Source organism: Gavialis gangeticus, unplaced genomic scaffold (genome assembly GCF_001723915.1).
Source record: "Gavialis gangeticus isolate Ggan-Ray unplaced genomic scaffold, GavGan_comp1, whole genome shotgun sequence".
Classification (NCBI taxonomy): domain Eukaryota; kingdom Metazoa; phylum Chordata; order Crocodylia; family Gavialidae; genus Gavialis; species Gavialis gangeticus.
Genome location: NW_017728993.1, coordinates 46,582,417 through 46,609,428, shown reverse-complemented (window position 1 = coordinate 46,609,428; position 27,012 = coordinate 46,582,417). Strand labels below are relative to the sequence as shown.

The 27,012-nt window shown below is 37.9% G+C and overlaps 1 protein-coding gene across 1 annotated transcript in view; it reads right to left on the bottom strand.

Moving 5' to 3' along the window:
* The window catches only part of LOC109286874 (uncharacterized transmembrane protein DDB_G0289901-like), an 88,032-nt gene that overhangs the window by 6,459 nt on the left and 54,561 nt on the right, over nt 1-27,012 (bottom strand). Inside the window, exons 29-58 of the mRNA XM_019501676.1 lie at nt 26,125-26,163; nt 25,547-25,588; nt 24,113-24,154; nt 22,959-23,000; nt 22,440-22,481; nt 21,152-21,193; nt 20,530-20,568; nt 20,013-20,051; nt 19,423-19,455; nt 19,075-19,113; nt 18,370-18,399; nt 17,514-17,555; nt 16,392-16,430; nt 14,968-14,997; nt 14,004-14,039; nt 13,687-13,725; nt 12,682-12,723; nt 12,409-12,447; nt 11,910-11,948; nt 10,975-11,013; nt 10,260-10,289; nt 9,107-9,145; nt 7,712-7,750; nt 6,909-6,947; nt 6,353-6,394; nt 5,393-5,431; nt 5,125-5,163; nt 4,364-4,393; nt 2,461-2,499; nt 340-381 (exon numbers count right to left, since the gene is read on the bottom strand). Coding sequence (XP_019357221.1) covers nt 340-381; nt 2,461-2,499; nt 4,364-4,393; nt 5,125-5,163; nt 5,393-5,431; nt 6,353-6,394; nt 6,909-6,947; nt 7,712-7,750; nt 9,107-9,145; nt 10,260-10,289; nt 10,975-11,013; nt 11,910-11,948; nt 12,409-12,447; nt 12,682-12,723; nt 13,687-13,725; nt 14,004-14,039; nt 14,968-14,997; nt 16,392-16,430; nt 17,514-17,555; nt 18,370-18,399; nt 19,075-19,113; nt 19,423-19,455; nt 20,013-20,051; nt 20,530-20,568; nt 21,152-21,193; nt 22,440-22,481; nt 22,959-23,000; nt 24,113-24,154; nt 25,547-25,588; nt 26,125-26,163 — 1,152 coding nt within the window. The remainder of the gene's footprint in view (nt 1-339; nt 382-2,460; nt 2,500-4,363; nt 4,394-5,124; nt 5,164-5,392; nt 5,432-6,352; nt 6,395-6,908; nt 6,948-7,711; nt 7,751-9,106; nt 9,146-10,259; nt 10,290-10,974; nt 11,014-11,909; nt 11,949-12,408; nt 12,448-12,681; nt 12,724-13,686; nt 13,726-14,003; nt 14,040-14,967; nt 14,998-16,391; nt 16,431-17,513; nt 17,556-18,369; nt 18,400-19,074; nt 19,114-19,422; nt 19,456-20,012; nt 20,052-20,529; nt 20,569-21,151; nt 21,194-22,439; nt 22,482-22,958; nt 23,001-24,112; nt 24,155-25,546; nt 25,589-26,124; nt 26,164-27,012) is intronic.

Below are 27,012 nucleotides of genomic sequence, written 5' to 3'. Positions count from 1 at the left end.
TTTGAGTAGATGTGATATCTTTTATTAGACCAACCGAGAAGTTGGAAAAAAGTTCTTAGCAAGCTTTCGGGTGCAGTTATCCCTACTACTCGGTCTAATAAAAGATATCACATCTACTCAAATAACCTTGCCTGCCTATGTCCTTAGATCAACAGAAAGAGGAATTAATTCAGGGAAGTCCAGTGGTCTGTGTTCTATAGCAAGTCATATTATTCCCTGGCCTAATGATACATTAATTTATGAAAAATCTGCTACATGGTAACCCAATATGTAAGTTTCCATTTACTAAATGGCATTGAAGAAGAAAAGAGTAAATACTGTTGGAAAAAAAGTACTTACTGGTTTACCAGACTGGCTGCCTCCTAAGAACCCTGATGAACCCTGTAAAAAAAAATTGGCAAATCAGTTGTTTTGTTTTAAATGGCTCATTAAAGTAGAAGTCTGTTTGAAGAGAAGACATGATCCTTGAATAAAATCCTGGCCAGTAAGACTTTTGTAACTGATACAGCCAGGATTTCACCATTTAGTTGCACCCTCCTTCTTGATTAAATGAGTAATTTTGAAATGTGAATGCTATTTTGTCATTTTTTAGTCCACCACACTCCCCTATGCAAAAGTTAATATGGGGGTTTAAAAAAAAATAAAAACTAAACTTACAGAAAAAAACCCATAGAAATGTAATTTTTTTTTTTATGAAGAAGGCTTGTTTGAATGAACGCTTATTTAAATGGAAAATAAACTACATTTTATTATGTACTACATATATTATTGGCTTTATGGTTACTGCATACTAAATACAGTTTGTAGCTCCAAATGTTGCTACCTGTGAGTAATATCTTACTCTACAAATAGTCCCATCAACTCTAATAAGGCTTGTGTAGATTAAATTACTTTACAAGAATCTTGTATAAATTCAATCTTTATGAGTAAGGGTGGCAAAACTGGGCCTTCTATCAAGTAATACAATAACTGATTTGGAGTTTACTATATGTAGCAAAGTGCCTGCTTTTTCTTCCAGTTTTCCACTTCTCTACTTCTCAGCAAAGTAAAATAGTCAGTGCTGGGCACCTTGCTGCTAAAACAAGACCCCTGCCGTTATCCCAGCTAGACAATGCATTGCTCTCAGGTGTTTTTACAATACACTATCAACAAGTTTCAAAGTTGCTGATATAAAAACTTGACAGAAATTGAACTATTAAACTGAATTATAGAACAAAAGTGAAAGAGATCCTTCAAAAATTCTCCTGTGCTCTAATTCGGAGAGAGTCCCATTTTCAAATTACTCAATATTATATTGGAAGAAAATGCTAAATATTGCATAGAAAAGGTACTTTACTGGTCTGCTGGGCTGACCTCCTCCTGGGGAAGATCATAGAATTGTAGGAAAACAGAGCTGGAATGGACCTCACAAGGTCAAGGCAGGAGCATTCCTACAGCTTCTCTAAATAGCCTATTCCAATTTTTCACCACCTTCACAATCAGCAAGAGAGAAACAGGTTCAGGAGAAAATGGGCAACTTGAATTACATAACTTTAAGGAAAAGATAACTCAATTTCAGAACTTCTCATTCAAGGAATGAAACAGTAGGTGGTGAGCACTACTGTGTCCCTTCATTCTACAACTTAACTTGAAGGAAATTTTAAAAAGGAGGCTGTTTGAAAATAAAAGTAGATGCCGAAAAATTGACTTTCACAATGGTGAATGCTTATTACTTTCTGGGGAGAAGCATTTATTTAAGAAGTACTGCAAATGGCAAATTGGCCATAACATCCCACAGATTAGACTGTAGGTATAATGATTATACTGTTATGTACTGAAACACTGAAGAGGAGAATATAAATAAAAGGAGAGATATTTTGGCCCATAAACTAAAAAGATCACTTTTAGGAGCAAATCTCTGCTTTTGAGATTATCTAGCAGAGACAAAATAAGCTAGGTAAAAATATAAATAAACAGAACACTGAATAAGATGACTCCAATTACCTACGTCAAAACTGAATTACAAAACAGAGAAGAAGGTGGTGGTCACCATTTCCTTTAATACAAAAATCCAAACGTTTTGCCCAAAGAAAACCAATAATGTTTACATAAGAAGATGCATGTAAAGAAACTGAGATATGAGACCCTGAACTTAAGATGTTATATCACTGTGGATTGAAACTGAAACAACTCTTCAATAAAAGGTCCCACTCAATAATGAAATGACCCATTATTTTCCACAATTAATATACCTTATTACAATTTTAACTATTACCAAATTAAACATGGCCTCAAAAATGCATCATAGAGAATCAGTGTTGTGCTCATATATGCTGAGATTATCTCAGATAAATAAAATGCCTAATGTTCTCACATAATCAATACAAATTTTTCTACTCTTCAGATAACCGAACTAGATTTACCAATATTTGTATTGGGAGAAAAAACACAACAATAGTAACATGGGAAACATTTACTTACAGTTTTGCCAAGCTGACTGCCTCCGGAACCTTGTCTGTTCTGTAACAGAACAATTGGAAACTGGTTATTTCAAAGAACAACAACTTTTTAACAAAAGGCTGATGAGGTGATGCCTGATTCTGCTTTAGGGTAGTTTCCTGGATTATTTCAATTTTTTATCCAGTACCCATATAATGTCACATGCCTGGGAGCAGGAAACAAAATCCAGGACTATCCCCTTGCAGGAAAGTAGACCATGGCATTTCACTCCTTCCTTGTTGTCTTTCTGGCTCACGATACTTACATTCTTGGCTGCAAAGCAGGCTGCTTCATCACTGTGTGGAGAGGAGAAAGATTGTCTCCTCTAAGCCTATTGCATTGCTTGGTGATTAGGGCATGACTGGAAGCCAGGTTGTAAACATCTAGGGAAATTAGCAGTCCAAAATGGAAATGCCAAATGAATTTAGGTCTTCAATGCAGAGACAACTTCTTTACAGGCTCCTGTCCAATATTTTCAAAATATTTACCCGAAGAAAAGTAGCCCCACAATACGTTTCCCATATTAACAGAAACTGACCACCTCCAAGGAATAGGGGAAATAAACAGGTATTACTATCAGGCAAGCTTACTTCCTATCCACTATATTGCCTGTCCACTGAGGAAAAAGATCCCTATTACAAAAGAAAATTGTAAATCATTAACTTCAGGTTTATTTGAGGAAGGAAGCCATTATGTTGTTTGTATTTTCCAGCTTCCTGGAATGCAAGATAACACAAGTACAGAAGGATAGGCTGTAACATTTGAACTCTTCAGAAAAACATACCATACTGAATTAAAAGATCTCAGATCTCTCACAAGTAACAACTGAAAATAATAAATCCAACAGATTCCTTTTTCTCCAATTTGCTGAGACCAGTCTCAGGCACTCATCCAAAGGAAAGAAACCCCCTTGTAACATAACCAGTCATTGACATACCATTCACAGAGACATTCCTTTCAATTTACTGAGTGACATACTGACAGAAAACTATAAATTCTTTTGTAAAATGTCTTAACCCATAGGTCACATTAGCTGCTGGAGGAATCCCTGTAAAAAATAATTAGAAACTAGGTATTGAGTATAAATTGTCTAACTTTACTATGAGCTTAATGGGAAAAGGCATATATTTTATATATGAGAAATTGCTTGCTGAAATTAAAGATTAGACATAATCAATACGTTATTTTCTCCTTTTACTCTGCATGAATAGCATCAATTTTATGAATGAATCCCAATATGTGAACATGAAGATTTTCCTACATTCTGATTGTTCAAGCGCTCACGTTGGTAAGCACTTTCTCATTTTATTATTAACACTTAGGTAACTTAGTTTGGACATATTTCATAAGCTCAGAAGGCAGGAAAGATTAGCTAAAATGGTCTTCTCTCTAGTTTTTAATAATTTTAAAATAGTTAAAAGTTTTTAATTAACCAAAATTAAAATAGTTTTAAATTAATCAATAGATTTTTCACAGTCAAGTATGTTGCAGAGTTGGTGCTGTATATTCTCATATATGAATGACTTTTTCCTGGCTAAACCAGCCATTTGGTGAAATCAGATCTGTTTCTGAAGGGAAGATATTGCTCTTTTAAAACATTTTATTAAAAAAGGAGTAAATCCACTGGCATTCTGCATGATGATTGGACATTATAGCATAGTTGTGGTTCAATGAATGTATATCCCTCCCTCTCTGGTGAGCTGATATATGAAATGCCCTCTGTCATCTCAAGCAATGTAAATAAAGCCACAGAATAATCACTCTGAAAATGCTATCATATATGCATTGGTGGATCTAATTCAATACACTGGGAATTTTCTAATTACACAGACAATGGGGGAGGGAGAAGGATAGAAATCCTGTCAGTTAACAAAAAAATACTTACTAAACTCCCAGCTGGGCAAACACATCCACCCTATAAAGAAACCAGAAGCCAGTTAGTTCCTTAGGAACACAGAAATGTGGTTGGCTAGTGAACTGAGTGCACTGTCCTAATGGAGTAGCAGCCATGCATTATATAGTCCCTAACATGAACAGATGAAGCTCATTTTGCCACCACTATTCCTATTAATTAGAAAGCTGTTCCAGTATTTCACCATTTGGCTGATAGTAATTTACAGATCAAATTTATTCTAAAAGGCCATAAAATAAAGCTCAGTGTGAAGAAATTCTGAGTGTTTGAATAAATGAATTTCAGTGTGCTCTTTTTTGCCTGGAATTAAATCATGTTCTTTAAATGGTAAAAATACCATGACAAAATAAAGCTTATTATAAGTGGAGGCATAAGAAAACATATTAGTAAAATGGAAAATATTGAAGGGCATCACCTTTAATCCCTGTTTTCAGTGATTCACAATCCAATACATATCCTTTAAAAGTTAGGTTGTATAAAATTTCTAAGAAAAACTAAATATAGGGCTATTCAATACACAAAAACTCATATAAGGCAATTTCTGAAATGGCTACACTAGTAGGTCTGAACCACACAAAATAAGAAAACAAGTCCCCGGATGTAAAAGAAAGAAGCATAATTTCTATTCAGTAATTCCCACCTTTTTCAAGGAAAACACTAATATTTTTGCCAAATTTAAAGTAGTAATAAAAAAAAAATAGAATAACTGAATATGAAGAGAGAAAAAAGTTTACCTGTCCCCTAGATCTGCCACTTTCTGAGGAAGATGGACTCTATGAATAGTAAGAAATCACATATTACCATTTAATAGGTATTCTTTAATTCCATGACATTTTAGAAAGCTACACTTCTTTATCAGTTATTATTGTTCCCACTATTTGGAAAGATCAAATAGTTTGGATGCAAACTTTTTTTCATAAACATTTTATAAGAAAAGGTTAAAGATGGTTAACTTAGCTATTTAGATATTAATTTATTCTGTTCTAGGGAAAAAGGACTTACTTGTCCACCAGGACGACTGGCTCCTGAAGAAAAAGAACCCTGTAAAAAAGATGGGAACCACATCATAAAAACCAAACCATAAACTGGCAGAGGTCTGTTCAACTGGGATATTGGCATTATTCTTAATGGTGAGGATATTATGAAATAAATAAATCTCTTAATAGTGTGAAATCACATATTTCCATTTCAAAGGCCCTGCTTCATTTCTGGACTATTTGCTGAAGTGATGCCCCTATTTTTTTCCTTTTTAAAAAAATTCTGGTATAAAGGTAAGAACTTTGTGGGTAAAAACCTGTTCTACAGAAAATTTAAATGAGGATTTATGTGAAAGTAAAACTATCCTGGAAACTTAGATAATCATTTATTTCCAAGGTGCTGTGAAGGGCAGGTTCAGATTCAAGAGGAATACTGAAGCAAATCTCTAAATACTAATTCTATGAGAAAAGAATGCGTATTTGTCCATCATTGTGACTGCCTCCAGAGAAAGAGGAGCCCTGTAAAAGATGAGAAACTTGTTACTTGGCATCAATGCCTATTGGAAGGAAGGGGATCTTTCTTATGATCTTTTGTGGAATGAAAGAACAGCCTATGGTGAACATTCTCTCTTTTGTCTCTCCCCAGTCCCATATCTGCTTCTTAAATTAATAGGTAAAACAGATTACTTTGAATGCACTTCCTCCATGCAGCACTGAGCTGTCATTTTTAGTGAGAGAAATGCTTTGGGAGAAACATGTCAAGGCTGTGAAATAAAAGACAGTCCTTACTCACCAGAAAGACTGCCACCTGAGGAGGAAGCATCCAGTTTATTCTAGAACACTACTCTAGGACATGGTTTAATGTGAAAGTTCTTGAAAAAAGGGAAAGCTAGAAACTTTGTATTTTACTTGTGCACTCAAAGAGACCGTCCTGTTTGGAAGGGAGTGACTCACTGAGTCAGCATTAGGGGAAGTTATTGCTTACTTGTTGTCCACCAGAAGAACTGCCATCTGAGTTAGAGGAATCCTGAAAAAGATAAGAAAATAATTATTTTTGTCTGTTGGGCTCCTTTAGACCAAATTCTATGTCTAGAAAATAACAGGAAAGTGGAACTGTACTACACATAGGTTATAGTATCTAGCTACCAATAATCGAGCTAATACTATTTACTGCAGCAGTGAAGACATGGCAACATAACCGTAAGAAGCTAGGTCTATACTTTGGTTGTCAGCCTTAATGGAAGCCTGCAGTGCCTCATCTTCACTCCTATCCTCACCTGTGCTACAATCACACTTTCAGTCTACTGAGCGAGCATATCCCAAAAACACAGCTTTCTTGCTTTTGTTTCAGAGGAAGGTGAGCCTCTTGCTCATCCCTCTTACAGCAGAATCCTTTGTAAAGGCTTATCAGGATTTGTTTAACCAGAACAGGTCTATTGGGTTGCTTGGGTATTCTTTTTACCCACCACAGCAAGGTCATATGATGGTGAAAAATGTTAATTGGGGCAAAAGAATAAGTACTGAAAAGGAATAGTTCTTACCTCTCTATTGCCTTGACTGCCTCCTGAGGAATATGAATTCTGGAAAAAAAATGGAGAGTGTAAATTTCTCTTTCATGGGCCTTTTAGAAAGCAAGGCCTGGTTGATGGAAGGGCCCCTCTCTTCGGTGACTTTTGCTTTTCTGCTGGGCGTTACAAGCACAAGCTGAACTTTCTGTTTTGTCTCTGTTGTTTTCTACTCTGTGCAGAGGTTCAAAGTGAAATCTCCAGACAGAAATTAGACCACATACTTTCATGTTTCTTTACCCATCTATTCCAGTCCAATTTTGGAGGAAGGAATCCTTGGGTCAAAAGCATGGGAAATTAGTTTGCACCCATCTACTAGAAAGATTGCCTCCAGAGGAAGAGGGATGCCACACCAGGTAAGAAACTGGTTCCTTTGTCTTAAAGGGATTCCTGAAATTAAAAGATATGGCTAGACTGCAGAATACGGTGGGACTCTTATATGGGTAGGCTTATCTGTGCAAGCTCTAACCTAGCTAGAATAAGGCACAGAAGTAAAAATGTGGAGGTAGAAACTTGACTGTGAGCTACATTCCTGGATGCAGACTTTGCTATTTATCCATGGTGAAGCCCATGTGGCTGCTTCGTCACTGCAATAGTTTTCAATATCAGCGTGCAGAAAGGAAGCACAGCTATGTTTCGCTGGCCCATAAAGATACAGTCATTCTTTTACCACGTAAAGGCTTATCATGAGTAGTTTAACCAGAACCCACAGGGAAAGGTCATTTCCAGGTGAAAGCATAGGAACAAAAGCATACATCCTGAGAAGGAATGGTTGTTACCCCTTGACTGCCTTGGCTGCCTCCCAAGGAAGATGAACCCTGGGGGAAAAAATGGAAAGAATACATTTCTATTTCATGGGCCTTCTAGAAATCAAGGCTTAGTTGATAGAAGGGACCTGGCCCTATCTGTATTACAGATTTTCTTTGTCTGCTTAGTGTTATAAACCAAAGGATGAAAATTCTATTTTGCCTTCTCTGTGAAGAGGTTAAATGTGAAGCTACCTGGCAGAAGTAAGGGCAGATAACTGTATCTTCCTTTTCCTGTGCACTCCTATGACTGTCTAGAACCCACTGGGCATGTCTATACAGTTAGAACTGCAGAGTCATTTAGCTCTTGCTAAAGCACTTGCTGTGCAAATACTACGCAGTCTTGGCAGTGCACAGGTCATTTTCAACCCTACTGAGCAGGACTGTCTGAGGGTGGGACACCTCTTTTTTGTGTCGTTAAAGACCAAACTATGATAATTTCTCCCCAAGTAGACCATATCCTTGTGTGTCTGGAAATGTTTCACAGTAGTTCTGTTCAAGAAAAACATGTGCATTAGGAAACACAGATATTCCTCATTGCACATCGTTGATCTGTGTTCTTTTCAGGTAAAATAAGTCCCTCATTGAGACAAAAATTATAAATATTAGGAATAGGGAGTTCCTATCTCTCCACCATATTGACTGCCTTCAGGTGAATAAACAAGGTGGAAAAAAATTTGGAAACCCACTTATTTCCATGTTAGGAGGGACTCAGTAAGTAGTATGCAGCCTTAATTTACCTATTTTTGGTTTTCTTTTAAAAAAGATCAGTAAAAATAGACAACTCTAATTCTCCCTTCCTTCCACAACTCTTCCGCGTTAGGGGATATTAGAGGAGCATTTGTTTGGAAAAAAGGGTAAATTTGGCATAGAGATGGTCACAGTGTAGAAGCTTTATATCCGTGGAAATATGCAAAAATTCACCAAGGATACAGAAAATCCTTGCAAGATGTAGTGACAAGGTAACTTAGTTCAAGTGTTTCTTTCTTTTTAAATAGAAGAAGACTTCTGCAATAAAAACTGGTTGATTTTTTTGATAGTAGTGATGTGGTAGCCACGATGGTTCAAGAAATATGAGAGATGAAAGAATTTGTTGGGGTCCTATCTTTATGTGGACCACATGCAAGTGGGGAGGGACCTAGGGAAGGGTACATTGCAACTGAAACCTCATCTAAATTCTCACACAACTATGCAGTTGGTCCAGTGAAAGATACCATCCACAAGCAACACTTGGAAAGGCTATGATGAACAGATTAACCAGAATTTGTATACCAGATGTCTTTGGTCACACACCAGAGCAGGGTCATTTCCAGGTAAAATATGTTCATAGGGATAAAAGCATAAATACTGAGAAGGAAGACTTCTTACCGCTCCACTGCTTTGGCTGCCTCCTGATGAAGATGAACTCTGGGAAAAACATGGAAAGAATTCATTTCTGCTTCATGGGCCTTCTAAAAATTAAGGCCTGTTTGCTGGAAGGGCCCCTATCTTTTACTATTTTTGCTTTTCTGCTTGGTGTTACAGAACCTCTGACTTGTATGTGCCTTTGAGTGAGATTTTACTTTCTGCAGCTCTTATCTGTAAATCTGAACTCAAGACCATGTGCAGCAAAACCCAGAAAAAGGAGAAGGAAATAACAAGGAGATGCAAATTACTTACTTCTTTAGAGATATGGCTTCTGACTAGATCAGATGATTCCATCTGTAAAGAAATAATAATAAATCCAAATAAATCAACTTTTTCCTCCATTCAGAGAAGAATCTATAATTCACCCTTCCCTCCCACTCATCATTGTAATATTTTAAAAGTCAAATGCCATGATTTTGACTTGCTACTTGCTTAGCCTCCGTTTACCAAGACTGGCACAAAGTCCATAAAATCACAAGCTATCATATTATAACCACAACTGGTTAAAATTAGAAATGCAAGTCCAAAGTGGGGACATTTACAAGGGACATTACTTTCTAGGTCATATTTTCCAAGAGCTCAGACTGGTCAGCACTTATTACCTTGTTTCACAATCTATTCTTCAGTCATTTTGTTCAGGTATATTTTATGAGCAGAAACGACAAGGGGGCTGAATTGAATTAGTCTGCTCCCAGGCAGATTTTCATGCTTGGGCAAGCTGCAGAGTGAAAGAGGACCTGCATGTTTTCTTGTGTGTGACATTTTTCTTGGCAAACTGAGGCATTTGGTGAAATCTAGTCTATTCTTGCAGGGAGCAATGCAGCTCTTTTAATTTATGTTATAAAAGCGGGTACAGAATGTTGACTGGTGTGCTGCATGGTAAACTGATCATAACTGCAGTTGTGGATCAGCCCTCCATCTTTGATGAACTGATATGATAATGTGAAATACTTTCTCTTCTCTCAAGTAATATATGTACAGCCACAGGAATAATCAGGCTGAACAAAAAATCACATAAAAATATATAGCTCTAATTCAGTTAATTGGAAATTATCTTACTACACAGATATTGTTAAAAAGCAGAAACACAAATACACCAAACCCCACCACTTACTGAACCACTGCTGGGGCAATTACATTCACTCTGTAAAGAAAACAGAAAACAGTTATTGTATTAAATACTGAGGAGGTCTAGTTTGTTCCTCTATTATCCAACAGAGCCCAGGCTCCTGACATTGTGGGCAACTATGTCATCATAACTAAAGTACAAATTGATGAAGCTCCATTGAAATAGTAGTTAAATTTCTAGATCTCATTGCTTTTGTTAGAAGACCGTTCCAGAATTTTATTAAACTGATTGCTAGAATCCCTCTTCTAATTTCTTGTGCAAATATATTATAAAAGGCCTTATAGCAGAACATGGGGTAAAGAGCGCTGAGAATTTACTAATTGATGCTTCCTCTGCAAGAGGTCATTTTGCCTGTGATTTACGCAGTCTTCTTTAATGGAGAAGATACTATGAAAGGTATAAAGTTCTAAATAATATGAAATAACATATTTCTATCCAAGAGGCCCTTTTCTATTTCTGGCCCAGTTGATGAAATGGCACCCTTTATGTATTTATTATTTCTTGCAAGACCATTAAAGTAAACACCCTCATTTTAAGCCCTGTTCTATAGAAAGGTTCAATTAGATTTATGTGAGAACAAAACTATGCTGGAAACAGATATTCCTTTTCTTCCAGGACTCAGAATAGTGTCAGGTTTACCTGTGAGCAGTATATTGGGATAAAACTAAAAATACTAATGCTGTGGGAAAAGAGTGCTTACCTGTCCACTAGACTGACCACTTCCTGAGGAAGAGGGACCCTGTAAAAGACAAGAAACCAGTTATTTCTGTGTCAAAGGGCTTCTTGACATCAAATCTGGTGATGGGAAGCTACTTTCTTGATGTCTTCTGTGAAATGAAAGTGCAGTGAAAAAGGAACATGCTCTCACCTCCCTTCCCTCTAGCACTATTCCCTATTATTTAAACTGAGCAACTAAAATGGGCAACTCAAAGCAGCCTGTTGCGCACATGGGAGGTCTGCCATTTTCTGGTATTGGGACAGAAACAAAGTAAATAAATAGTGTGGAATAACTGCTTCCTGTGGAAGAGGAAGCCCATAAAAGATGAGAGACCAGCTACTTATGTGTCGAAAGGCTTCTTGAAGCCAAAGAGTATTTCTAGGAAGGAAAATGGATGTGGGAAATTAACATCTCTGCTGCGAGTAGTTTAGTCAACACAGTTAATTGTGGTAATAAAGATGGAGACCAAGTGCTGCAAACCCAACCAGAAAACTTCTTCTGGGGATCTGGGTATAAGGTGTTGGTGCCAGACTTTGCTAATGCCTCTGATGTTGCATCTTCACTGGTGTCTTTACCTGTGCTACCATCACATAAGGAAGTATAATTATGTGCAGCTCTTGCATAATCACACTTTCAGTTTGTTGTGTGATTATACCCAAAATGGATTGTTGGCAGAAAAGAGGTCTTTCTTGCTTTTGTGGAAAGAAACAACAGAGAAATGTGGTGTTTATTCCCCTCCCTTCTCCACAAGCATCCTTTACCACAGGTAATTCAATCAGAACCAACACATGGAGCATCTGATGTGAAGTTTCTTGAAAGAAACCAAGACACTGGGATTTTTCTTTGCTAATATAGTCCAGTGAAGAGCCTAGATTTAGAGCCCAACTGAGCCACAATGATGGAAAATTACCGCTTACCTGTACGCTAGAATAACTGCCTCCAGAGGAAGAAGAACCCTGTAAAAGACAAGAAACTTGTTACTTCTTTGTGAAAGGGCTTCTTGGCATTAATGCCTGTTGAAGGAAAAAGATTTCTTTTACTATCTTCTGTGGGATGAAAGAACAGCAGATGGTGAACATTCCTTCCCTTGTCTCTCCCCAATCTATAGCCCATATCTTCTGCTTACATTTGTTGGGGTCCTATCTTTACATGGTCCACCTGCGTAGTTGGGAGTAGCCAGAGGAAGAGTACATTGTGACTGAAACCTTGTCTAAAGTCTCTCCCAACTATGCAGTTGGTCTAGTAAAAGATATCATCCACAAGCAACCCTTGGAAAGGCTTTGATAAACAGATTAACAAGAATTTGTATGTCAGATGGCTTAGAGATACCTGGTAACAAACCAGAGCAGGGTCATTTCCACATAAAAGATGTTCATAGGGATGAAAGCATAAATACTGAAAAGAAAGACTTCTTACCATTCCACTGCCTTGGCTGCCTTCTGAGGAAGATGAATTCTGGGAAAAACATGGAAAGAATTAATTTATGTTTCATGGGCTTCTAAAAATTGAGGCCTGTTTGCTGGAAGGGCCCTTATCTTTTACTACTTTTGCTTTTCTGCTTGGTGTTACAGAACCTCTGACTTGTATACACCTTTGGGTGTGATTTTACTTTTTGCAGCTCTTATATGCAAACTTGAACTCAAGTCCATCTGAGGCACAACCCAGAAAAAGGAGATGCAAATTACTTACTTCTCTAGAGATATGGCTTCTGACTAGATCAGATGATTCGACCTGTAAAGAAATAACAATAAATCCAAATAAATTAACTTTTTCCTCCATTCAGAGAAGAATCTATAATTCTCCCTTCCCTCCCACTCATCATTGTAATACTTTCAGAGTCAAATGCTGTGATTTTGGCTTACTACTTGTGTAGCTTCCATTTACTAAGTAAATGAAGGTAAAGTAAATGGAGGTTTTACCAAGGTAAACCAGATTACTTTGAATTTATTCTCTCCATATAACACTGAGCTGTCATTTTTAGTGAAAGGAATTCCCTGCAAGAAACATGTAAAGGCTGTGAATTAAAATATGTTTCTGGCTCACCAGAATGACAACAACCTGAGGAGGAAGTATCCAGTTTATTCTAGAACACTACCCTAGGAAGTGATTTAATGTGAAGGCTGAAAAATGGGAAGCTAAATACTTTGTCCTTTACTTGTACACTCAGAGATACTGTCCTGTTTTGGAGGAAGAGACTTACTGGGTGCATCTACATGTGCCATTAAGGTGATGTGCTAAATTCTGGTGCAGTGAAATGAATCAGTGAAGACACAGTAACATGACCTTGGCATGTGCTAGCAACCAGACCACAATTCCTCTGAGAGGCTAGGTATTTTGGTTATCAGCCTTGACAGAATTCCTTACTGCTGCATCTTCACTGCTATTCTTACCAGTGGCATCTCCAATAAAGGTAGTACAACTGCCTACCTGTACTATGATCATACCTTCAGTCTACTAAGCAAGAATATCCACAAAAGACTCCTTGCTTTTGTGGGAAAAAATGCTCGAGGAAAGTGAACACAAACCCTTGCTTGTCCTCATTACAGAAGTATCCTTTGTAAAGGCTTATCTGGATTAGTTTAACCAGAATAGGTCTATTGGCCTACTTTTAGCCACCAGAGTAAGGTCATTTTAAGAGGAAAGATGTTCATGGGACGGACATTAGGATAAATACAGAGAAGGAGGAGTTCTTACTGCTCCACTGTCTTGGCTGCCTCCTGAGGAAGATGTATCCTGGGGAAAAAAATGGAAAGAATTACTTGCTATTTCATGGGCTTTCTAGAAATCAAGTCTTAGTTAATGAAATGGCCCTTTCCTGTTATGGATTTTCCTTTCTGCTTAGTATTACAAACTACAAGGGCAGAACTTTTTATGCTGTTTACTCTGTGAAGTGGTTAAATATGAAGATCCCCAAAATAAATAAAGCCAGATAACTACATCTTCCTTTTTGTGTGCATTGCACTGATTGTCCAGAACCCACTGGTCCTAATCAGAGAAAAATGAGTTCTTACCTGTCCACCAGACTGACTGCCTTCAGAAGAGGAACCCTGGATAAGAGAAGAAAGCAGTTGGTTTTATGTAAGTGGCATTCTTGGAATCAAATAATATATCTGGACTGCAACATAAGGTGGTTCTGTAGCATGGGTTGCCCTATTGGTATTAGCTATGACATGAGCATCACCATGAACTATGTACTACTAGACACACTAAAGTGCTAGTTCATGGTGAAATCCATGCAGATGTTACCCATGCTAGCTCATGGAAAGCAAGCACTGCTTAGGTTAGGCTTTAGTTGTAAAGTCTGCTTTGTAGATAGATGCAAAGGGACTGTCTGAAGGTGAGACACCTTTCTTTTGTGTAATTAAAGACCAAAGTAAGGTCATCTCTCCCTAAATAGGCCATGTATCCCTGTGTTTAAAAAAAGCTTCGTATTAGTATCTTTGTGAATGTGTATTCTAGGTCAGTTGTCCAAGGGCTCAGACTGGTCAGTACTTATCACCTTGTTTCACAATCTACTCTTCAGGCACTTTGTTCACATATATTTTATAAGCAGAAATGGCAAGGGGACCAAGGTGAATTTTCATGGTTGGACAAGCTGCAGAGTTGGCACTGCATGCTCCCTTGTGTGAGTGACTTTCTTGGCAAAACCCACCATTCGATGAAATCAGGTCTATTCTTGAAAGATAATATACTGCTTTTCTTATTTATGGTTTCAAAATAGGAATCTAGCCACTGGTATGCTGCATGGTAAACTAATCATAACTACAGTTGTAGTTCCATGTAAATACAAACCTCCTTCTCTGATAATCTGAAATATCTTCTGTCATCTCAAAAATATAAAGTTAGCTAGAGGACTATTTGGGCTTAAAAAAGGTTTGGTATAAAAATACATGCATCTAACCCAATTAATTGGATTTTGGTTTCAATAATGAGAAGACAAGGGGACATATCTATACCAAGTACAAAAACACTTACTGAACTCTGCTTAGAACAATCACATTCTTCCTGTAAAGAAAACAGAAAACAATTACTGTGTTGAGACCAGAGAAACATATAATGGGACCTCCTTGATTATCCAACAGAGCCCACATCCCTGTTTTTATGGGCATCATAACTAAACTACAAACTCCATTGAAACAGGAGTTCAATTTCTGGATCCCACTGCTCCTGCTAGGAAGCTGTTCCAAAACATCAACATTCTGATAGTTAGAATTTCTCTTATGATTTCCAGCCCAAGTGGGCCTTTTATAAAAGGCCTTATAGCAAAACACAGGGTAAAAAGTGTTGACTATTTAATAAATCAAGAGCTCATTCCTCTGCAATAGGTCATTTTACCTGTGATTAGGCAGTTATCTTTAGGGTGAAGATACCACAAAAGGTATAAAGTGCTAAATAATATGCAAGTATATATTTCTATTTAAAAGTTTGTGTTTCTTTCCTGGATTTATTGATTAATGGCACCCATATCCATATTTGTTATTTCTTACCTTATTTTGCTGTAAGACCTTTTGGGTGTACCCCAAGAAACCAGTTATTTTTATGTCAAAGGGCTTCTTGGTATTAAGGCCTCTTAAGAAGGAAACCTACTTTCTTAATGAATTTTATGGAATGAAAGACTAGTGAAAGAGGAACATGATTTCATGTCTTCCCTTCCCTCCCTCCAGCACTATTCCCCATTGCTTAAAATGAACAGCTGAAATGCATAACTCAGAGCAGTTTGTTGCATACAGGGAAGGTCTGCCATGTTTTGGTGAAAGAAATTCACATGGACTAAAACATAAACATTGTAAATGAAGATCTGTCCACCAGAATAGCTGCTTCCTGTGGGAGAGGGATCCTGTAAAGGCGAGAGGCCAGTTACTTCCGTGTCCAAGGGCTTCTCAAAGCCAAAAAGGGTAGTAAAATGAAGGTGAGAATATAGCCCTAACCACAGTCTTGCTACCACAGTTAGTTTTGGGAGTAAAGCTATGGAGGCAGGAAGTAGGTTATGGGCTATGAACCCACCAGAAGGTTTCTAGGGGTGTAGGTATATGTTGTGGTTGCCAATCATTACTGAAGGCCATGGTGCTGCATCTTCATTGCTATCTTTACCTTTATTAATTACACTTAAGGAAGCCCAAGTATGTCTGTGCCATAATCACACTTTTGGTTTGCTGTGTAACCATACCCAAAATGGACTATTTGTATGAAAATGTTCTTTCTTACTTTTGTGGAATAAAAAACCAGAGAGAAGTGGAGTCCTTTCCTTCTATCCACCCCATAAGTAGTAGAAAATTATGCTGGGTAATTTAACCAGAACCAAAAACAAGATTACTCAGATATTTCATTTTTGTACACGGAAGCAGAAGAAAGCAGTTCTCTGGGACAACAGCACACATACTGAAAAGGAGAGTTCTTACCCTTCCACTGCCTTGGCTGTCTACTGAGGACGATGAGTCCTGGAGACAAACAGAAACAAGTAAATTTGTTTCATGGGCCTTAGGCCTACTTGATGAAAAGCCCATATCTTTCATGACTGACTTTTCTGTTTAGTTACAAACTACAGAGGCTGAACATGCTATTTTGTCTCTTGTTTCCTACTGTGTGAACAGATGTAAAGTGATATTTCTGGGCAGAAAGTAGGCCATATTTTTGCATGTTCCTTTACTTATATAGTCTAGTAAAAAGTCCCATTCTAGAATAAGGAACTGTTGGGTCAAAATACGGGAAACCAGTTTGTACCTATCCACCAAAATGACTGCCTCCAGAGGAAGAGGAACCTCATGCTGGTTTCTTTACATCTTAAAGTGATTCTTGAAACCAAGGAGTGTGTCTGGACTACAACATAAGATGGGACTCCAGCATAGGTAGATGCAGCAATGATTGCTTTAATAAATTACATGGCGAGGGAAGATGTAGAGGTAGTTTCATAAGTTATTGAAAACAATAAGGGAAATTCATTTAACACTTTTTTTTTTTTGTAATCAGTAGGCGCTGCTAAAAATGAGTGTGAACTTTCTAGCAAGCAAACTAACAGGGCAAATGTTGGGATTAAGAATAAGGTCATGGGACACCTTAGCATCCATAAGAATGACTGAACAGTATTTCGTACTGTAAAAGTGATGTTGCAGCTCTGATGGTCCAAAACTAATGCAAAAGGCAAAGATTTTTTAGGTTGATATCTTTTATTGGAGCAAGTATGTAGTTCAGCTAAAGTTAGACAAGCTTCAGCATGCAAGAAATTCTTCCTTAGGTCATGCATTTGAAGTTTGTTTAACTTTATCCCAAGTACACTGGTGGTGCAATAAAAGAGATCATCCTAAGAATCCTTGCCTCTCACATGGACAGTATTTCAAATAGAAGAGGGAACTGAATGTTAAGAAGCTCACAAGCTTCATCTCAAGCAGTTCTTTCTTTGTAAATGGAAGAAGACTCTAGAAGACCTGGTTCACTGAGCATGATTTTACTTTCTGAAGCTCTTTAAAATGCAATTTTTTAAACACAGGCCAGCCTGAGGCAAAACACAGAAAGACATTGCTTACCCCTGATGAGGGGTGACTTCTGAGTACAGTATGAGAGTCATGCTGAAAAAGAAAAAATATGATAAAATAATGTAACCATCTCTTCCCACCAGACAAAAAAATAAAATTCCCACTTCTCACCACTCCCCATTCTAATATTTTCAGAGACAAATGCCATGATTCTGACTTAATACCTGCTCCATTTACCAAGACTGGCATGAGGTCCATGAATATTGCCTGTATTATATACAGGTATTATATATATTACCTGTGTAACCATGGCTGATTAGAGGGTATTAGTATTAGAAACTTAAGGAAAGCCCTAAGCGGGGACTTTTCCTGTTTTACATTACAGTTCTGATTGTCCAAAGCCTTGCAGGGGTTAGCACTTATTGCCCTATTTTACAGTCTTTTCTTTAGTCACTTTGTTGAGGTGTATTGTATCAGCAGAAATGGCAAGGGGGGTGAGGTAAATTAGTCTGCTCCTAGACAGATTTTCATGCTTGGGCACACCACGGAGTTGGCACTGCACATTCTTTGGCTCGAGTTACGTTTTTTTGGCAAAACCAAGCACTTGGTGAAATCAGGTCTGTTCTTGCAGGGAAAGACACTGCTGCTCAAGAAAACCAGAATCCGTCGACTGCTATGCTGCATGATAAATTAAGCATATCTCTTACTGTGTGAATCAGCAAAGGTACACCCCTCTCCAAACACCTAATAATGTGAAATATCTATTTTCATCTCAAGCAATATAAAGTTAGCCACAGGGACATTTAGGCTGAAAAGACTATTGCACAAAAATAAATGGATCTGATCATGTTAACATGGATAATTGACAAAAAAGGAAATATGTCCATGCAGGGAGTTAAACACTTACTGAACTCTCTTTAGAGGACGCACATTCTTCCTGTAAAGGAAACAGGAAAGGGTTATTGTCTTAATTACAAATGAGGGACCTCCTCAGTTATCCAACAGAGCCCACATCCCTGATATTGCCACTCTATCATTATAACGAAAATGCAGCCTGATGAAGCTCAATCAAACCAGAAGTTAGATTTCTGGATCCCACTACTCCTGCTGGGCAGTTGTTCCAGAACTTCACCTGTCTGATGGTTAGAATCCCTTTTCTAATTTCCAACTCCAAATGTATTATAAAAGGTCTTAGAGCAAAACACAGGTTCAGGAGTGTTCACTATTTACTAAAGCAAGATATGCTTTCTTTGGAAAAGATCTGTTTGCCTGGGAATAGGCAATGTTTTTTAATGGCGATGATACTATGATAGGTATAATTTCCAAAAAGTGAGAAATCACATGTTTCCATTTAAAGGATCCTGTTCCATTTCCTGAACAGTTTGATGAAGGGACCCATCTCAAAGCTAAAAATAAAAATTTAGTTTTTAGTTCATTTTATTTTATAATCTTTTTCTATGGAAAATTTCAAAGATGATTTCTGTAAAACTAAAACTGTGTTGGAAATTCAGATGTTCATTTACTTCCAAGAACCAGTAAAGTATCAGATTTACATTTAAGGGGAATACTAAGGAAGAACTTTAAACACAAATTTTGTGAGAAGAATTTTTACCTCATCACTGGACTGACTGTCTCCTGAAACAGAGGAAGCCTAGAGAAGAGGCAAAATCAGTTATTTTTGTGTCAGAGGGTTTCTTTGTATCAAGGCATGTTGGAAGGGAAGACACTTTCTTGCTGTCTTTTGTGCAATGAAAGACCAACAAAACCTGAACCAGCTCTCAAGCTTACACATGTTTTTAGCCCTTCCATACTCCTGAAAATGAGAATCTAAAATGAATGATTTAAACATGGATTTTTTTTTCTTTTTCTTCCTCACCCAGCTAAAAGATAAGTCTAATTTTCTAGCCTTGGGGGGAAAAAACCAACCAAACAAGAAACACTCTGAATGAAGAATGCTTACCTGTCCAGCAGAATGACTACCTCCTGAGGAACCCTGTAAAAGATGAGAAACCAGTTGCTTAAGTGTGAAAGTACTTTTTGAAATCAAAGTCATGCTTCAACAGCAAAAATAAAGGCACGGTTATAGTATCAGTAACCAAATATATGCTGACATGTGCTTTGATCATTAAAAATATCCTGAAGCCTGTGCTGCTGCAGCTTCACAGCTATCTTTACTTGTGCTAACACCATTAAAGACTAAAGATCACAAAATTCTGCCTACCTGTGTTGCAGTCATTTCTTCAGTTTACTGCTTAAGCATACCCCACCCCAACTATAATGGAAACAATTACTTTCTTTTTCATTAGTCTTCTTTAAATCAAGGCCTATTTGATGGAAGAGCCCCTACTCTTTATCCTTTTTTTAAAAAACTTATTTGTCTGTGTTAAAAATGATGGAGAGTTAATATTATATTGTCTCCATTGATTCTACATTGCTATTCTGTGAAGTTTCTTGAAAGAAATCTAAGCTAGATACCTCTATATTCCTTTAGTTCTATATTTCAGTGAAAAGTCCAGTTTTGGATCAATATGGTGGAAATTTTGTGCTTACCTGTCCACCAGACTGACTGCCTTCAGAGGAAGAAGAACTCTGTAAAGGATGGAAAACTAGTTACTTTTATATCAAAGGGCATCTTGAAACCAAAGTGTATATATAATTACAAAATGAATGTGGAAATGTAACATAATAGCCAAACACATGACCCATTTTTATACACAGTTGACCACTGTTCTTTTCAGGGAAAAGATATTAATTGGGTTGAAATCATTGAGCATCTTTACATATGGTCTGGGGTGAGGGGTGTTTTAATTAGAGTGGCTCTCAGGAGCCGCTCTAATTAAAATGCCCACAGCATCTTGTGTATTCAGTGTTCTGAGATTCAAAATGGTGGTGCAGGTGCTTTAACTACAGCTCATTCAACAAGCTTTAGTTAAAGCATCCCAATGCCATTTTGAAATGCAGGGATGCTGAATACATGGGATGCCAAGGCTACTGGGGCATTCTAATTAGACCGCGCTGAAGCAGGTGTTGGGCATGTGTGTAAGTGCCCAAGATGAGGAGTTCTTACCCTTTCAACAGATTGAGTGCCTCCTGAGGAAGATGAACCCTGCAAAAAAAAGGTAAACCAATTAATTCAAAGACTGTTTAAATAACACACATAGTTTTTTATTTTTCTTTTTGTTGGGAAGAATAGATTAGAGTGACTTCTCTAGTCCAGGGGTGCTCTACCCTTAGGCTGTGAGCCAGATCCAGCCACCACCACTGTGTCACAGGTCCATGGGGAGTTCTGTGGGCTGTGATTCTGTGTGCTAGATTGGACATGCAGGGCAGTGTCAGACCCAATCCTGACATGAGGGGATGGAGGATGGCAAGGGCCCCTGAAGCCCAATCCTGGCACACAGGATTGGGAGGAGACAGTGCAGGGCTCTGAAAGCCTGATCTTAGCATGCAGGATGAGGTGGAGGAAGTGTGGGTTCCCTGGGGTCCAATCCTGGAATGTGGGATGGGTGGAGGCAACATGGGGCCCCCCAATATTTTATCTAGTAACAAGAAAACTAAGATTACTACGGAGACAAAATGACCAACTCATTCTACATTACAACAGATTAATTTTGATCTGAATTTGAAGATAAAGGATAGAATCAGAAAGCAGAAAACTGATCTTCATACAGAGGAGAAAGGGCATATACCTTATCATCAGACTGGTTTGGGCTCTGTGGGGAAGGTCCATCCTGCAGAGAAAACAAAGAACAGTTACAGTTTTGCAGATAAGCTACTCTAACAGGATAGGTCCTACACTAAGCTGCTAGGTAGAAAAGCAGACTAGAAAATGGGCCACAGTACAAGAAAACTGACCTGCAGCTTCATACCTGTCTTTTACTGATCAGTTCATTGGGAGTCAGTTCTTAAAAAGGAAGCAAATGTATTTTTACCTGTCCAAAAGATTCACTGGTGGAAGATTCATAAAAGAGAAAAGATTAAAATTTGGCTCCTAAAATCAGGGTGTGTTTGCATTCAGTTTTCAGAACACACAGGGTAAGTGTCATTTTTCTGTGAAAGATTTCATTTTACGGAATGGTATTCCTAGATGAAAATAACCCATGGTTTTCTGTGGAGTATATGTACACTGTAGGTGAAATTAAAAATTCAGAAACTAAAGTGAATGGAGGATTTGGGTCTTGTCTAGACACCAAGTTGTACTAATTTAATTTAAATTACTATTAAAACCATTTTAATTAAGGTGATGCACTGGAGAGAATGCATCTTTTCTGATCAACGTTTAGTAATAACCACGGTTTAGAATTGGTTATTGGCTTCTAATGAAGTGAACAGAGTATCTAGGGGCCATTTAGCTCTGAGAAAGATTACCCAGTTAGCCAGAAGATCCACCACTACTGTATGTGGAAGTTTCATTCTGTATTTAAATTCATCTGGTGCAATGGGGAAAATGCATTTTTCCTGATCAAAATTCAATAATAGACACCATTTAGCATTGCCCATTGGCTTTCAATACAGTGGACACAGTAACTAGGATACTGGGGGCATCTAACTCTGAGAAAACATATTCACCTGGCCAGAAGAGCCACTGCTGCTGTACGTGGAAGTTCCAGCCTGTATACAACAAGAAAATGGTTTTATATCCTTATATGAACTTCTTGCTATACAGTAATCTTTCAGGAAAGCAAACTGTCCTGTTCTTAGGTACCTGACAAGAATGAAGGACAACAGACAAGATAGTATATCCACTTCGTTTTTCATATCAGTACCCCAAACTACAGAATATCTAATATTTCATGGGGGAATCAAAACCAGTCATCTTATAGCTTTATATGTAATTGTATGTATAGAAAGACCCTGAAATGAGTCATATTGCTTTTCAGCAAGTTTTCATCCCTCATTAGTGCATCTGGTCCACATATGCACTTAAAAGAAACTTTTACTTAACACTCTAAATACACAAAAAAAAGAAATGGTTACCTGGACAGGGCTTCTACTGTCACCAGGGCAAACACAGCCTCCCTGAAAATAAGAAACTAGTTATTATCTTATAAAAGTTCTGTTTAGATGCACTGCTGTCTCAGAGGTAGAACTGAGGTTGGGGAAAGTTTGCGACATCCCAGAGTGACTGAGACCTCTGTGTTACAGCACAGTAAATAGGCAACACAACCTGATACCGTTTAATTTTGGGGACACATAAGGGTCACATGGATAATGAATTCTTAGGGCAGCAGGGAATCAGAGTAAAGGGTATTACATTTTGTTCCATCAGTTAAAACTACTGTACATTTGTATATAAATGTAGCAGCCTTGAGATCTGATCCAATAGTGTCATTTTGGATAAACAAAGAATAAAACAGCATTTCTTCAAGAATAACTTGGTACATAATGCTTCAAAACCCCTATACCAGAATTAGTGGACCTTATTTCTGATTCTTGTGTGTTCAGTGGCTAGAAAGCATTTGGGAGAAGATTAGATATAATGGAGAAAGTTCTTACTTGGCCCCTGGAACTGTCACTGTGTGCAATAAATGATCCATCCTATAAAGAAACCAGAGATTTTTTTTGATGAAAAGGCTTATTCAAATGCCTAATGATATGTAACTGCTTGATGAAGTATCACAGACTCTGTATTATTTCTCTCCACCAAACAACACCAGTAGATACCTCTTTCTTTCAATGGCAGCCAAAATTGGGTCATGTACTCTGATGAAGTCAGTTCAGTGGCTGGAAATGATCCATGTAGACATGGTTTTGGAGAACCTTAGTGAGGAATGAGATGCTCACAGGAGCCTAGAGATGTGATGGTAAGACTGACCTAAACTGAGTTTTTTGTGACAGGGACCATCTTAGTTTCATGTGTACAATATCTGGTCCATAGGGGCCCTGGATCCTTGACTGGGACCTTCAGGCATTGTAACAATGTGAAACAGAAATAAATCAACATGCCACATCAGGTCAGATGATTTCAAATAACTTCAGTTTTTATATCATTATGTTAATAAAATTGCAAAAACCCACTCACCACAACTAAGGGACTTACTTTCTTATGCATATGTGTTCACTTACAAAGATGAATCTTGTGAGCAACTCCTAACTACAGAGGAATAGAGGTGCTTATCTGATCACTGACTTTGCCACTACTATAGAAGAGAATTAATTCTATAAAGAACACTAGAAGCCAATTATTTCCTTGTAAAAAGGCTTCTGCAAAACACCAGGATTCATGAACCTTCCCTACATATCTGCCAAAGGCAGTGAAGGAGCACAAGAGATAAAGCTTAATTCTCCATTGTTTTGTAAGTCTGTCATATACAACTCTAAAAAGTAAGAGTACAGTATGTAGAAAATGTTATTGGACTAGAATAGCAGTCTTTTACAGCTGTTTGAAATAGGTCCAAAGTATGACACACATTCTGAAAGGTAACTTTGTCCTGAAAACGTCTGCTATTAACAGGTGTCTTAACAGTGAATTGCAGCTGCCAGAGTTTAAGAAATCAAATGAAAATTGATATTTTTATTCTAGGTTATGAACAAATATTGTTTTTCTTTTGAATTTTTGAATAAGGAGAAAACAATTTGTGAAATTTAAATGGCTATTTACTGAACATCTTTAGGTGATGAGATCTTAACTACAGTAGAAATCACATTACCTGAGTATTTTCATCGCGGCTGTTTGATGTAGCAGGTCCATTCTGTAAGGGAACCAGAAATAAGCCATTTTTCTTTTATAGCAATAGATTAAATAATATAGTTCTACAGGATAGAGTTAGATATCCCTGCAAATGGAGTACCAATGGAGCCAAATTATCACTCTTGTTGGCTAGGAGTACACATAGGCAAAGGGACCTCTTGTTTCTCTATGTTTATACACACAAGATATTTAGTCTAGAAAGAACTTGTAGCAGGAAATGCTCCATTAAATTGCACTGGACAAGTTTTGTTGCTGCTTTGTGTTCTGTCTCCCCTGGCTCTTGCTCTTAAAAGAGTAGCAGCCAGCTTAAGAGCAATGCTGTGGTGCTGCTCTTGCTGCTGGGGCACAGACTCTGTATGGGGATGATTTTGGCACGCCTCCTAAGTTCATGTCTGGCACTGGTACCCCTCTTGCCCACCTCTAGTTTTACTACTGATAAAAAGCTATCTTCTGAATCTACTTTGGTTTAACAGGGAGGTTGCCAGTCAAGAAGGCAAGTAGACCCATAACCAATAGCATTTATTTTTAGGAAGTCTTTCCCAGTCAGTTGAAAAGCCACATCTCCTTTTAGGCTAAGGACAGAAATTACACATAAACTAATATAAATGACCAGAAACTGGTTCAAATCTGTAACGCAACAGAAGCTCAGTCACGGGCGACTGGTGCCTCCCAAGTCTGGTGGAGGGGGTAGGGTGTCCCCCAGCAGCCAATCACCAATTGGGGTGGGGAGGTCCCTCAGTGGCTGATCACCAAGTCAGCAGCTAAACTTCCAGTTCTGCAGCTGGTGCTTCCAGGAGGTGCATGGCTGATCTCAGGGGTGCACTCCCTATGCCCCCATGTTGCCAAAGAGCTCAGTTCACATAAAATACTTTCAAAATGGCTGAAACCAGTTTAAGAGAAATCTGGATGGATGTAGTATCAGACTTAACTGATTCAGGTTAAAACAGTTTATTGAACTTCTGTCCCAGATCCTTTTCAGATTCAAGTTAACTCACAGCCCCCCAGCATCCCAAGGATGCTTTGCACGTTCCTGACAAATCTCCCTCTCGCAGGGTGGGCAGGCTAGCCTTGGTCCAACCTGTCTGTTCCAGCTGAGCATGGAGGGATGCTTTAACACCCCTTGGCATCTGGCCTGGGCCACTGCAGCCATGTGGCTGCACTTCTGGAATCAAAAGTGAATGTCTGTTCACTTGCTTATTGGTTCAATCTACACAGCTTAAACTAACCTACAAAGATTGAATCAATTCAGCCTGGGGCTTTTTGAATATCTGTACCTAGCCTTCAAGTGAAGAACAGTTCTTAGTTTTGCAAATAACATAACAACTACCTCTAATATTAGCAATATTGTGGCTAACTCAGGAAAATTCTGGAAAGAATGATAGGCATTGCTTACCTGTTCACTGAGACTCCTAATGTGCAGAACATGGGATAGATCCTGTGAAAAAAATATTAGCTATTAGTGGGAGAAGTGTTTAATATGTATACTCAGGAATGAGGATTTATATGGATTATATTTTTTTTATGACACCAAGAGTTCTTTGGCTCCATGAATTAAATAATTAATACATAAACAAACAAACAAAATAATTAATACATGATTATAATACAAGAGATTATTAGTTCATAAATATTTATGCATTAAAGCACTGATTAGAGACCAGTCAAAGCCCATCTTAATGTCTGCCACCAACTGTTAGCACACTAAATTCTGATTTCAGTGATACCCTGTTCCTATATTCAGCTCACAGGATGACAGTTCATTTCAGTATAGTCCCCAAATCCAACAAGATACCTCTGACAAGAAATAGATGCTGAAGGTATCTGACACTCCACAGGAAGATTGTAGCACCATATAAGTTAGGACCCCCCCCCCCCCTTTTTTTTTTTTTTTTTTAAATCAAGAGTAAACTAAATGTTCATTTTCTTGTTAGGGCCAAACCCTTATATACAGTGGAGAAAAAGTGCACTTACGCGAGCAACAACCTTGCTGTTTCCACAACCAGAGGAACTCTGCAAAGGAATCAGAAAACTGTTCTTGTATTGTAGAACCATATGTCCAAATAAAATACTTTCAGGAAAATATGCCTATCTGGACTTAGCTACCCTAAGGAATGTGGGGACCATGGGAAATACACACTGTTCTATTTGAGAACATTTAATGAGACCACTCTTTGGAAAGCTGTTATATGAAGATTTATTTGGCAGTAAAAAAAATGAACTGGACATGAACAGGTTCAGTTCATAGCTTACAACATGAGAAGTAAGTGACATTTATCTATTGAAAATATTATCTTTGTTTGAACAGGAATTCAAATACAAACCAATCTATTTCCTCCTATGGAATTAATACAGTTTGTATCTGTTCATTTCATATATGTAGAAGCCTGTTAAAGAGGGATTTTAAGGAAAGACGAGGTAGCTACAGTTTCCCCTCTTCAAAGCCAATTTGTTTTACAAAGCAGTCCAAGATAGTAGAAACACAAAAAGCTGAGTTATGGGGCATGTCTGTATTATAAGTGTATTAAAGGTGTGGCTGAAGTTCAGGAAAGATATGCCCAAGCTGGCTTTAAAGCAGTTTAGGCTAGGCAAAAAAGTGATACTCAGGATCCCAGATGGGCTTTTCAGTTTACAGTTTGCTCTCTGCATTTCTGTGGCAATACTGTTACTGGCCCCAGAACAACTTCCTTTAAAAGTAACTGGAATATGAGCTGTAGCCACACTTTTGAATGTAATGTAGACAAACCCAAAGAACATCTACAATTATCATAGAAATGTCTACAAGGCACAGCAAAAAGATATATATGAAAAAAGCATTTTTCAGTTTTTTGTTCTTCCTGCTTCTAAATCTTACTTCTTAGG